The following is a 14,138-nucleotide window of genomic DNA, read 5'->3' as shown; positions in this document are numbered from 1 at the left end:
TCTTATTTGTACCTTTAAAAGAGCTTGTCTCACATGATCCTTCTATGTAGTTGTCCATAACTTCTCAACATCTTTGCATATGAAAAAAAGATGTCCCTCATCCTCGAATAGTTTATTGCACACCACACATCTTGTCTCCACGTCTAGCTATATTCATTCGTGGAGGGTGGATGTTGTGGGCGAAGCGCCACATAAAGTGTCGAACATTGGCTAGGTAGTTCAGATTTCAAATAAAGTTTCATGTTTTTTCTCTCCACAGATTTCCGGAACTGCTATCTCCTGTAATGGTATTTTTTCATGCCATACCATTTCAATATGGACACGATATGCTGACCTGATAGAGAACAAACCAAACCTTTCTGATCAAATTGTCATGCAATGAAGTTATCATGTTCCTCACTCATTGTGATGCTAAGGATGTCAGTAGCATCTCTTGCACTAAAAAAGTTTGCCAAACTAGTTGCTCGTCCCATGTTAAGATACGTGTGTAATGGTGTGTGATTCCTGTAGACAGAGGTCTAGTCTCGTCACTTGGTATCCATGGATCTGACCAGATCCTGATATTCTCCCTCGATCCAACTCTCCCAATCATCCTTTCTTTAACTACCTCGGCACCCTTCAAAATACTACACCACATATAACTCATCCTGGGTACTGCGGTGGCTTGTAATATGTTGCCATCTGGCAAATACTTTGCTCATAACACCTATGCACACAAGGAATATGGTGACCGGAGTAAACAACAAGCCTGTCGTGCAAGCATGGCAAGGTTAAAAGAATGGAGGTCTCTAAAGCTGAGCCCTCCTTGTTCCTTTGGCAAGGTCATCTTCTCCCAACCTAGTCAATGCGAATGGTGCACACCGTCTTGCTGGTACCACCAGTAGCGATATATCATGTTGCTAGTTTCATCACACAAATCATTTTGTCAAGTCAAAACAGGACATAGCGTATATCGGAATGGCCTCAGCCACAACTGCTATTAAAATTTCTTTGCCCGCCTTTCAAAGAAAGCGTTTCTTCCAGCCCTGAATGTGTGCCCAAATTCTTTCTTTAAGATAGTGGAAGCACTTTGCCTTCGGTCTCCCAATGTACATGGGTAGATCCAGATATTTCCCATCCGAAGTTTCATGCTGCAAACCCAAAATATTCATCAACTCTTCCTTTCCTCTTCTCATTGTATTTTTGTTGTACAAAATCAATGATTTATCCCTATTTACCACTTGAACCGACATAGCTTCATAAGTATTCAGGATTTGGATCCCATTGAAATGTTTTCTAAGGAATTGTTTACGCATCTAAACGGGGTCTTTTACACTATATTTCATAGGAAATTGCAATTCATTTAAACCTCTTGGTAAGAATCTTTTGCTTTTTCTACGATGGAATCAAACTTCAGCGCAAATGAAAACCTATAGAATCGGTACAAGCATGACATTAAAATGAAGGGTGTTTTCTATTTATAGGTTGGAATACTGCACATCAAAGAGCCGTATGCAGCTTAATGATCTTTGTTTTGGGTCGAAGAGGGTGATGATTTAGATACGAACTTTGATCTTTGTTATTCGTCATAGTTCACCCGACAAGTTAATTTCGAGATGATGTGTGCTAATTTGTTCCGTTCTGCTGACTGTTGCTCTATAAACACAAGATAAGAACTTATGAAGTAACAACCTGCGAAGATGGAGAACTTTACAAACTCAACAGAGAAGGTACCATCTTCACAGTTCTCGTTGTATAAATTATAAAATATGAAGCTCCAGGTTTTAGGCGGTAGAATACTACCACTGCTGGGTGTTAATCAGCAAAAGTTCTGATAAAGTTCTCAAAAAGATAGAATAATGTGCGGAAGCCTCTCTCTAGGCACCTCGAGGGTCACTTGAACTCTTACTCTGCCTCGTTCCCATTAACAGTTGTGCCCTGCTGCAAAGGGTTTATCAAATATGGCGAGTCTTTGTACTTGGCATATTCTGGTAAATCTAGGGCTTTCTCTGCTATTCTCCCATCCTCATGAATCCTCTCTATCAAGCTCTCAAGCGATGGAAAGTTGGCCTAAACATTTGAGAAGTAATGTCACAAGTAAGCGAAAATGAAACTTATTTTTGCCAGTATAAATGTCGTTTGGTCCTCAATTACCTCAGGTCGGATGTACCCAACAATAGCAAGGCGCAGCTCCTCTCCATAAAAGTCCTCATCAAAACCATGAAGCAACCATGGTTCCTGAAATTAATGCCATTTAGAACAAATTAATATAACTAAGCATGGAACGGTTTGTGTAAAGAACACTCACAATGGTCTTCTCTGTGTTGTCAAAATAAGGGTTCCAGCCAATGCTCATGACCATCTTATATACACCTCGCGTTGAAAGTCCAGCCCAGCCAAAGTATACACCTGATGTATGCTCTGACAGTATGTCGGAAAAGTTTTCTGCCGGTAAGTTCGCTACAAGACAGACAAATATAAAACTATCAGTGATCAGGAGTGTACTGCTATTAAAAAACCAAAAACGTGAACTAGAGTATATATTTAATTCCAACAGAACGTATTTCATCCAAGATATGATGAATTTGTCAGTGTCACAGGAGTCTCTTTTTACTGTATGAAACCCTTTTCATACAACATTTCCAAAAAATCTTATCGAATAATCAGATTATGCATGCATAGTAAACTTGATTAATTAAGTAAACTCAGAAATGCATTATCATGAAAATAAAGGGACAAGTGGCTATATAACATCCATTTCATTTAGGTGCTATAAACCAGCATGAAACGATTGATGCATCTTACGGAGTCAGTTAGACTTTTAGAAGCATTGGTTTGTCTAGCGGCTTTTCAAGTAACTCAAAAGTCAAAACACATAACTGGTAACAGGAAGTAGGACAGCTAGAATTTAAAAAAAAAACGAATGAACAAAAAAGGTCCATGAATGAACAAAACGAATAACACAGTATCATGAAAAAAACAATTGTAGAAGTCGCATGTGAAGTCACGTTGTACTCTTCGGAGTCTTAAAACATGCTAGTGAAATTTATCTGCAACTTGCATGTTCTACCATACCTGTTGGTATTCCTAGTACTTTAGAACCACGGCCAAAACCTTTGATCACAGGTCCACCAATAAACCATGGTTCTATTGCCAAGGTACCTTCAATCCCTACGCAGAAAAATGAAAACCAGGTAAATTGAGTATGTCCATAATGTTGAGAATGATAGACAGATGGTCCAAAGAATTAGAACATACAATCATTGAAGGGTGGCAAACCCCACTTTTCAGGCCTTAAGTCAAGGAGGGAATTGATAATCTCATCAGCAGAGCTGAATTCATCAGTCCTTTTGGGTACTGAAGGTACAGCTATGAAATGCATTCCTGCAGCTTTACCAGCAGAAACACCTGGCCTGGCACAGTCATTAAGTGACTATGTTAGAGTTATATGGTTTCTATGACACTGCAGGCTAAACTATAAACAGCGAAGCCAGTAATGCTAGTGCAGATCAGAAAAACAATACAATTATAAAGGTGGTGGATGTAAACCTAATATATCTACAGAATGAAGTATATGGAGCGCCAATCCATCCACATCTTTTAAAATTATCAGTGTTGCACACAATTTCTGAGATTTATAACTAATATTATTAAGTGAATTAATCAAGTAGTACCACTGTAGGCTGTTATGAATTATGATGTGGAAGACCAGTCATATCAGAAATTATCTGTCAAATAGACGGACAAAGTTCTTTTCTTAAAAAAAAGCAAGAAATACATTTCTTGATTTTCACAGAAGCTATCAAATGGTTACTGAAACTATATTTTCATTGCACGCAGCCACACATGTAGCTTTCAGAAATGAAAACCAAATTTCCATGCCAATCAAAAAGTGTTCCACCAAAAAATGTCTATATTGCAGAGTGTGACATATTGTAAATAGGTAACCATTCCATGCACAGAACATTAACATAAATAACCGAAAGTTAGCCAAGGCTAAACTTACAAGGAATCCTCAATTACTAGGCAGTTCGAAGGGTCAGCGTTCATTCTTTTTGCAGCTTCCAAAAATCTTGAGCAGAACAGGAGCAACTAAATGAGATAAATATGACAAATCCATAGGGTATCAGCAATGAAAACATTATATAGCACATTCTCTTACATGTCTGGTGATGGCTTTCCTTTCTTTACTTCATCTGCACCAACAATTGCAGAGAAATACTCTTTCCAACCTATACATCATAAGAGTTATTTACTTGATATACCATTTCACTAAATACAAAGAAGAACATGAAGATGGTAGAGACTAGGGTTCTACCGGGTCTAGGGCGGAGATTGTAAGGGTGGAAGTGAGGGCGGAGAGGTTGGAGAGCTGGGCGCCGGCGGCTGGGCGCCGTCGCGGAGGAAGGAGGCGGCGGCTAGGGTTGGTGCGGCGGGGGCACAGGGTCTCCCGTCTCCCTTCAGGAGACGAGACAGTAATGATACTGAATATTGTCTGCTTAATCTCGAAGGGATACAAGTGTTTATATAGGAGGACGGCCTCCTCTAAACCCTAATTTACTTGGGCTAAGCCCCTAATTTACTTGGGCTAAGCCCATAACTAGCCACTAGTGGGCTTCCTGCGTGTATAGGTCAAACCGACCATAACATCTCTCCCCGCCTTCTCAAACAGCTCGTCCTCGAGCTGAACTTCGGAAACTGCTGGCGGAGATCTTCAAGCTTCTCCCAAGTCGCCTCGTCCTCCGGCGGGCCCGTCCAATGCACCAAGACGTGCCAAACACCACGGCGCTGCTGGGCCTTCAACACGCGAGCCACACTCGCCGGGGCAGGCTCGAGACGCCCATCCGAAGTAGGTGGAAGAGCTGGTGGTGCGGAAGGAGGGTCGCCCCGGTAGGCCTTCGAGGAGACCGACGTTGAAGACGTCGTGGAGGCGTGAGCCCGCGAGCAACTCGAGGCGGTAGGCGAGCTTGCCGATGCGCTCCAAGACACGGAAAGGACCGGCGTAACGAGGGCCCAACTTGCGCCGGGAGCGCGGGTCCAAGGACCGGGTCGTCCGGTGAAGAAGGCGGAGCCGGACCCGCCGTCCACCGCAAACTCCGCCTCGCGATGATGAGCATCATAGTACCTCCTAGCCACCGCCGAGCTCGAAGAAGTCGCCGGCGTGCCTCGGCCCGGTATCTCGTCGCGGGTACGCAGCAGGTCATCCGCCTTCTCAGTACGGGCCATGCCAGACGCATAGGGAAGCATCGCCGGTGGTGGCCTCCCGTAGACCACCTCAAAGGGAGTAGTGTGCAGCGCGGAGTGGTAGGACGTGTTGTAGCAGTACTCGGCCCACGCCGGCCGGTCCACCCAAGCTCGTGGACGATCGCCGGTGATGCAGCGCAGGTACATGGCGATGATCTTGTTGACGACCTCGGACCGGCCGTCCGTCCGAGGATGAAACGCCGTGCTCATGCGGAGCTTCACGCCTGCCAACCCAAAGAGGTCCCTCCGGACGTGACCCGTGAACACGGGATCACGATCACCGACGATGGAGGACGGAAACCCGTGGAGGCGAACGATGCCGTCGAAGAAGGCGCGTGCCACGGACGCCGCCGTATAGGGATGGCCGAGGGCGATGAAGTGCGCGTACTTGGAGAAACGGTCGACCACCGTGAGGATGACGGACTTGCCGCCAACCTTCGGCGGCCCCTCGATGAAGTCCATGGAGATGTCCGCCCACACCGGGACGGCACGTCCAGCCGGTTGCGGTAAGCCCGCCGGACGGAGCGTTTCCGTCTTGTTCCGCCGGCATGTGACACACTCGCACCCGGCCTCGCACCGAGACGCCATCCCCTAGAATGTAAAAATCAGCGCGGAGACGGTGCAGGGTCTTCTCGGACGCCCTCGTGACTCGCGAGAATGCGCCAAGGACAAGGCCCGGTGGCGCAGGTCTCCATGATCCGGCACAAAGATGCGGCGCCCATGGAGGAGTAGTCCTCGTCCGGGCGCCATGGCGCGGCCAGCTCGCCATCGGCCGGGCGCCGGCGCAGCTGGCCGCGCATCCGCGGCCTCGGTAGTAGCGCGGCGAACCTCGTCGATGAAGGCGAAAGATGGCCCGGAGTGGATGCGGAGGGCCGCACCGACCGTGGGCGCGTCCGCGGCGTCGTCGATGTCGCGGCGGGACAGGCGTCGGCGACCGTGTTGAGGCGGCCGGGCGGTACTCGACGGTGAAGTCGAAGCCGAAGAGCTTGCCGATCCACCGATGCCGCGGCACCGTGGAGCAGGCGCTGATCCAGCAAGAACTTCAGGCTGTAGTGGTCCGTGCGCACACGGAACGTCCGGCCCCAAAGATACGCCCGCCATCTGCCTGGACCAGCCCGATCAGCTCGCGCTCATATGCGGCGAGCTTGTGGTGGCGCGCGGCGAAGGGGCGGCTGAAGAAAGCGAGTGGCCCCTCGCCCTGGTGAAGGACGGCGCCGAGCCGATGCCGGAGGCGTCGCAGCTCCACCACAAATGGCTCGTCGAAGTCCGGCATCCGAAGAACGGGGCCCGTCGTGAGTGCCCGCCGCAGGCGGCGAAGGCCGTGGCCGCCTCCTCGTCCCAGGAGAAAGCGTCGCGGCGAGCGGTGCGCGTGAGAGGCGCGGCGATGAGGCCGAAGTCCTGGATGTACCGCCGGTAGTATCCCGCGAGGCCCAAAAATCCGCGAAGAGCTCGCGGCGACTGGGGCGTCGGCCAGGCGGCGACGGCGGCGACCTTGTCCGCGTCCATCGCGACACCGTCGGCGGAGATGACGTGGCCCAAGTACGCGACGGAGGTCGTGCCAAACGAGCACTTCGAGCGCTTGAGATGAAGACGATGCGCTCGAAGCTCGTTGAAGATGATGGCCACGTGCCTGCAGTGCTCCGCCCGGGATGCGCTGTAGATCAAAATATCATCAAAGAAAACAAGCACAAAGCGTCGTAAGTAGGGGCTGAGCACGTCGTTCATCGTGGCCTGGAAGGTCGCCGGCGCGTTGGAGAGGCCGAACGGCATCACCAAAAACTCGTAGTGGCCATGGCGAGTGCGGAACGCCGTCTTGGCGATGTCGTCCGGTGCATGCGCACCTGATGATAGCCCGAGCGCAAGTCGAGCTTGGTGAAGAAGCGCGCGCCATGCAGCTCGTCCAGGAGCTCATCCACGACGGGGATGGGGAACTTGTCCTTGGACGTGACGGTGTTGAGGGCGCGAAAGTCGATGCAGAAGCGCCACGTGCCGTCGGCTTTGCGCACAAGGAGCACGGGGGCGCAGAACGGCGACGTCGAAATCCGGATGATGCCCTGTGCCAGCATGACCGCCACCTGGCGCTCGAGCTCGTCCTTCCGCAGCCGGGGGTACCGGTACGGCCGCACGGCCGACGGGCGCCGTGTTCGGCAGCAGGTGTATGCGGTGGTCACGGGGCCGCGAGGGAGGAGGCCCCGCGGCTCGTCGAAGAGGTCGCCGTCGCCGCCGCGTAGAGTCGGCCAGGAGCGGGTGCGCCTCGTCAAGCGTGGCGGCCATCGGGTGGAGCCGCGGGGATGCACCGCGTGCTGCCCAAGCCCGTCCGAGTGAACACGGCGGCCGCCCTCGCGCTAGAAGATGAGGGACGGCACGTCGAGGTCCCAAAGGATGGGGCCTAAGGTGCTCGTGAAGTCGAGGCCGAGGATGAAGTCGTAGCAGCCCAAGTCGATGCCGACGCAGCCGATGGAGAATGGCTCGTCGCCTACGAGCACGGAACTCGTCGCGCCACGCCCCGGCACGTAAGTCGGTCCCCGTTGGCGACGGTGACGCCGTACCTCTCGATCCCGCCGGGCCGGAGAGCGAGGCGGCGCATGGCGGTGTTGGATAGGAAGTTGTGCGTCGAGCCCGTGTCCACCGGCGCAGCGGAGACGCTCCCCATTGATCGTCACCGGGAGCAGCATCGTCTTTGCCGTCTTGATGCCCGCCATAGCATGAAGAGAGACGACGAAGGCGGACGCGTCGACCGGCGCGTAGGTCGTGACACCGGCCTCAGTGACGGTGGCGGCCGCGAGCTCGGCGGCGAGGGCCTCCACGTCGGCGTCGTCGACGGTCTCCGTGTAGAAGAGGCGGGCGCACGTGTGGCCCGGCGCGTACTTCTCGTCGCAGCTGAAGCACGGCCCCGGCGGCGCCGCTCGAGCTGCTCCGCGGCCGCCGGCCGCTTGAAGGGGCGAGTCGGCGCGAGAGGGCCCGCGGGAGCGGCGGCCGACGCGGGGCGCGGCGGGGCGGCGGGCGTCGGGGCGGTTCGGAGCGCGGGACGAGCGCCGCCACGTTGCGCGTAGACCCGCCGCATGGCGATGGCGCGCCGCTCGTAGGCCCGTGCGTAGTACATGGCCGTCCGCGAGTCCGCAGCTCGCGCATCTCGACGTCGACGCGGATGTAGCTCGGGAGGCCGCCGACGAAGAGATCGGCGCGCCGCCGCGCCGAGACGCCCGGGCATGGCACGCGAGCGCTCGAAAACGGTCGGCGAAGTCCTCGGACCGTGGCGGTGAAGGCGAGGCGTCCCGGCTCGGCGAGGCGGCTTCCGCGTAGGGTCGGCCCAAACCGCCGGAGCCACGGTGTCGCGGAAGCGCTCCCGAGATGGCATCCCGCCCTCGTCCTCGCTCGAGGGCGTAGTACCAAGTCCGCGCGGCGCCCGTAGGTGATAAGAGGCGATCCACGTGCGGTCGGCGCCGAGCGTCCGCCGCCCCGAAAGAACCGCTCACACCGGTTCGGCCCGGCTCGGGGGATCGGTGGCGCCGTCGTAGGCGGCGAACTCCGCCTTGGTGAAGCGGGCGGCCGCCGTGCCGGAGGCGGGACCTCGGGGGCGCCCTCCGGCGGCCCGGTTGAAGGACGTGCTCGCGGCGAGCGGGGCCGCAAACCCGCCGAGACCGCCAAAGGGGCGGGCGGGCTGCCGGAACCGTCGTCCGCGCCGCAGTCCGAGTGTAGACGGGCGACGCGTCGATCCATGTGGGAATTGGCGAAGGCGATGGCGGCCACCACGCGGGGCGACCGTTGTCGGCGGCGGAGGCGGGGGCGGGGGCGGCGGCGGAACGGCGGCCGGTGGGGCGGCGGGTGCTGGCCGGCCTTGATCTCCGCGAGCTCGAAACGGATGGCGCGGAGATCGTCGGCGAGGTCCGCCAAAGTAGCGGGCAGGAGGTCGAGGCCCGTGGGGGCGGCGGCGGCCTGGTCTCCGTTGGAGGCGGCGGCGGTGGCGGTGGTGGTGTTGGTGGCGGCGGCGACGTGGCGGCGATGGGGTCGACGGGGGGCCGTTGGAGCCCATGAGACCTAGGCAACTCGATACCAAAGTGGTAGAGACTAGGGTTCTACCGGGTCTAGGGCGGAGATTGTAAGGGTGGAAGTGAGGGCGGAGAGGTTGGAGAGCTCGGCGCCGGCGGCTGGGCACCGTCGCGGAGGAAGGAGGCGGCGGCTAGGGTTGGTGCGACGGGGGCACAGGGTCTCCCGTCTCCCTTCAGGAGACGAGACAAGAATGATACCGAATATTGTCCGCTTAATCTCGAAGGGATACAAGTGTTTATATAGGAGGACGGCCTCCTCTAAACCCTAATTTACTTGGGCTAAGCCCCTAATTTACTTGGGCTAAGCCCATAACTAGCCACTAGTGGGCTTCCTGCGTGTATAGGTCAAACCGACCATAACAGAAGATTTCAGATTTCTCTGAAGAAGGGGAAACCGGAAAAGGGTACCTTGATGGCAGGAAATTTTGGAATCAATGTTTGATCTTGAAGAGTTGGAAGCTACAGCAGTTGGTACCCTGTTACTCTTCAAATGTTTTATTAACCGATTAGCTCCTGGAAGAGCTTTTATATTGCCCCATCTGCGATATGAAATTAAATATTCTACTCATTAATCTGAAGGAATGTGATAGCGAGCGAAAAATACATTGAGATTTTTTCCAGGACTATTTACACACATTACATCATGAGAAAATTTTACTGCTTCTGTCATCATGCCCAATACCAATAACAACCTTACCAAAAGTGACTAAGAAAATCGTCATAAAGAGCTTTAAACATGCTTCATTACAATTAGAATGAGGATTTTTTTTTCCTTTCTACTGAAGTACTTTCTGCACTATACCCAGATTTCACTTCGTTGTTTAAATTGCATCGAAGGGGCTTAACTAAAAGCTACTACACGTAATTCTGCTACTCATTTGCAGAATTCCTTCGGCTGTGATTTGCCGCGCAATTTTAAAGCATACTAGACATAAATGTGAAATTCCTTTTTTTTTTTGCATTGAAACCTCATAATGGTAGTACCAGATGCTTGCTTGTAGACGAGCATGAAAGCAGCATAATATGCCTGTACTAATAAAACACGGAGATATATTCAAGTCACAACCTATATTGTATTATTATCGTTTCCATGAATTATTCAGTCCAGTACAGCGAAGCATGCCGATGTTAATGCATAACAAGTGCATATGCAGATGCAAACACAAGAACATAGACACACCTCAGCACGGCATGATTTAAGATTTCTAGTAGCAGCATTTGAGAGTTTTTTTTTCAAAAGTAGGCTACCAAGGGTATTCAGTAACTCAAAAGAAAGTACAGGGAGAAAGAACATTGGCAATAAACAGATACTTGCACAATAAACAATTAACTAACCAATCTACTTTATCAAGCAAATGGCCAAATGCAGCCAAAATGGAATAAATGTCCCACTGCAGTTGCATGGTTAAAATATGCATTTTGCAAAACATAGAGAAGTACAAAGGGGTTCCAGTGACATTACTGCTCGCTGAACATTGGATTTATCAAAGAAAGGAACTCTTCGGTGGAGTAAGGGAGTCCGTAATCTTCTAAAACAACTGCTGCAGCTTCAGAAGGTGTCTTCCCAATAAATTTGTGAGCTTTCTTACTGTCCCACTTTTTCCCATTTTTTACAAGAAATGGTTTCAGCACTTGGCTTACGACGCAATCTTCCAAATGGTACAAACAAGGTACGCAAAGATGAGACTTTAGAGTTTTAACTTGGAAATCAACTCTGAATACAGGAAAACTTTGCAACTCCCAGTCACCTGTATTTAAGAGGGTACCATCCAGATCAAGAATGACGTGAGAAATAAGCCTAGAAATGGGCTTTGGCGCTGCCATTTCCAAGAGCAGAAGAGCTTAATGTAGCAAGAGACCAGTTATTCGGGAAGACCAACCTGTCATATAGCCAAACAATTCAGGCACACACCACATCAATGGTCGTAAACTGTGAAGTGAGTCCAGCAATGCATTTAAAAATGGGTTTCATATCTATAAATAACTACATATATTAAATTACAAAACACTGAACAGATCCTACCGTTCGCTTATAAACCTGAACTGGAAATTATAAATAAAACCATTTGTTCATCCATGCTTTGGATGGCATAGACCACCATTTGCAAGAACATACACAGTTCTGGTGTTTGGATGGGTGTATCAGGTTGAATTTGGTAACCTCCTCCCAATTGGTGATGAAGTTGTCTCTACTCCCTCCGTTAGGGATTATAAGGCCGGCGTGTATCCTTAGGTCGTAAATTTGATGAACGTACTGATACAAGGTATATATTACAAACCATATATCATCAGAAATTTCACATGTTCTACTTTCTTATTTAATTTTTGTGCTGTAATTTTTTTTGTTACGTTGGTCAAATTGATGATCTAGGGATATCCCTAACGGAGGGAGTACTTGTGTGCAACGAAATACAGTATGTTCCAAGGCTCATACTTACAACAGGATAGGTTGGCCGGGTGAGCATTTCATCAAACAGTTAGTTCGCATAGTATATAGAGTAGACACAGCCACATAACACCTCTTACCAAATAGTTGGTGTGCATAATAATAATAAGAGCCGGCAGTAGAGCAGGCAAGCAGCACCAGTAACACAGTTGGTCAACAGTCGGTGACCGTAGCACAGGAGAACACAGAACAAGAACCAAGCGAGAGGCGCCTCGTTGCGGTTGCCGATCGAAAGCGCAGGCTATGCCCGAGAAGCGAGATCACCAAAATCAGAAACTAGAACGAGCTTACCAAAACTAGATTTTAACGAAAATTGGAACTTAAAACGAGACAAGCACGAACCAGGAGAGGAGGAGTACCGGGGCAAGAGGGGTTGTCCTTTCGCCGGCGCGGTCTGCCGGCCGCCGGCCTGCCGCGGGCCTCTGTGGTTGGCTGCTCCGAGCGCCACGGAAAGAGGGGAACAGCGCGAGTCCTATCGCGAGAGAACAATGACGTGGGGTGTGGATGGACAAATGGGACTAGGATTCAGGTACTTCCGTACTTGCAAACCTGGCCCCTTCCATCCAGCGTCCAATACACGTCCAACGGTCCGCAGCTATCTGCCTAGAACTTTTATCTTTTTATACATTAGGATTCACTTTTATCTTTTTAGCACGAAAGATCCATAGTTACATGTGCATGTGCCAAAGCATTGGACGGAAATAACAAATACTTCATGGGACGTAAGGAATTTCACAAATACTTCATGTACATGTGCATGTGCCAAAGCATTGGACGGAAATAATAAAAACTGCATACATGTTTCATGGGAGTACCCCTTACGTCCCATGAACATGTATGCAGTTTTTATTGGGAGATTGGATGAAACTTTTGAGGATGAGCATATAGTGATGCATGATCCTTTGACCCAAACAATTTCATGTATGATCTTCAATAGGAAAGGAATATTGTGTGTATATGGTTTAAAAAAATTCCATTTAATAAATACAAAGCCAATGCCAACGCACTAGTTGTAAAAGAGATGGACCAGATAAGCACAAAAATAATTAATTAGATGCCACTACAATTATTGCACATTTGAGAATTCAATTGCAATTTTCATTTTCTGAAAAATGCCACTAGAAGGCTGAAAGTAACACGCAATGATTGTAGTGGCATATATCAACTTAATCCGAAAAGGTATATTAGACATGCAAGGAAAAAATATGGTGAAAATCCTAAACTAGAAGTTATGCTTCGATACAAGAATCTATCTGACAAATTTCTCACTTTAGAAAAAATGATGACTCCAAAGAATGTTGTTTGTTGTTAGAAAATGCATTTGATTTCGTTGGTCCAAAGCTAGATTGCAAACTCAGTGCATCTACTAGTGCTACGAATGAACCAAGCAACGAACAAGGAAATGTTGACCCGAATATGTAACAAGCAACTTACTTTCTAAACGCAGCACAACAGAGGGATATTTAATCCAAAAAAATATGAAGAGAACCCAAACTTGGATTGTAAAATTGCGCAAAAGAAAGCGGAAGTCAACATAAGCCACATCAACAATAAAAGGATCAAATATATGGTGCAATCTAGAAAGTCCTATATGATCTTATCATTCATCCTACACTAATTATTTTATTTTCATTGGCAAAAACAAAAGAAGAATGATGCCAACAAGAAAGGAGAAAATGTGGTGCATGAATAACACATTGTCATTTCAGCCCCAGCTCCTACTTGTGATGATAGTCTTTATATATGATGGAAATCTATTCTAGTATCTAGAACTTTGTTCGTTAGGATTTTGGGGCTAACTTTAGTATTTTGTGAGTATTTTGGAGGTTAACTATGTTGTTTTTTTATGCCAAAGTGTGCAAGTGAAATGGCCTAATTGTGAAGCACACAGAACCATTATTCAATGATAGTTCTCGGTGGTACAGATTTTAGTGGTAAGTGCAAACTCCATTAGTGTCAAGTGTTGGAGAATTTTAGTGTTAAATTGTTCTTCGTATAATCTCTATTTAGTTTGAATGTATGGAGTATTCTTTTGTTGGGTTCAGTTTTGCTTCAGATCTGGTTAGATTGTTACAATCTGAAAGCTTGTCCAGGGGAAACATAGTTTGAATTTTTTGTTCGGCATATGCATATACATGTTCTACTTTATGTTATGTTGGAATGCAGGTGCAATAATTTTTTCTTTTGCAAATGAATATTGTTGAACTAATGTTTGTAGACCTCACCTTTCCACATAATATGTGTCTATTCACTCATTTCAGATCTTTATGTAGTCCACCTTAAAATATCTAAAAAAATATATAATTTAAAACAGAGGAAGTATAATTACTTGCACTATACTCATGACCACTATGAGATTCTTTTTTACGATGATAATGTGGAGTTAGCGCAGGTGTACATGTATGCTATTGATTCACAAC

General features: G+C 49.1%; 1 protein-coding gene across 2 annotated transcripts; it reads right to left on the bottom strand.

Annotated features, from left to right (window-relative positions):
* Positions 1 to 1,697: 1,697 nt before the first annotated feature.
* Positions 1,698 to 12,184, bottom strand: LOC124708157 (bifunctional riboflavin kinase/FMN phosphatase-like). 2 transcript variants are annotated; one of them, XM_047239845.1, is made up of 11 exons: positions 12,078 to 12,184; positions 11,021 to 11,152; positions 10,735 to 10,921; positions 9,681 to 9,811; positions 4,142 to 4,211; positions 3,986 to 4,051; positions 3,238 to 3,392; positions 3,055 to 3,150; positions 2,288 to 2,439; positions 2,134 to 2,217; positions 1,698 to 2,049 (listed from the first exon to the last, which is right to left on the bottom strand). In XM_047239845.1, exons 2-11 carry the CDS (start codon positions 11,094 to 11,096, stop codon positions 1,885 to 1,887), a joined length of 1,182 nt encoding a protein of 393 aa, XP_047095801.1. In that variant the 5' UTR covers positions 11,097 to 11,152; positions 12,078 to 12,184; the 3' UTR covers positions 1,698 to 1,884. The 2 variants fall into 2 exon arrangements, with proteins under 2 accessions (XP_047095801.1, XP_047095800.1); XM_047239844.1 differs by lacking the exon at positions 12,078 to 12,184 and adding an exon at positions 11,799 to 11,939.
* Positions 12,185 to 14,138: the final 1,954 nt, after the last annotated feature.

The sequence above is a fragment of the Lolium rigidum genome, chromosome 4, assembly GCF_022539505.1.
Source record: "Lolium rigidum isolate FL_2022 chromosome 4, APGP_CSIRO_Lrig_0.1, whole genome shotgun sequence".
Lineage (NCBI taxonomy): Eukaryota > Viridiplantae > Streptophyta > Magnoliopsida > Poales > Poaceae > Lolium > Lolium rigidum.
Note: the sequence above shows the minus strand (reverse complement) of the source record. Positions and strands in the feature narration are given on the sequence as shown.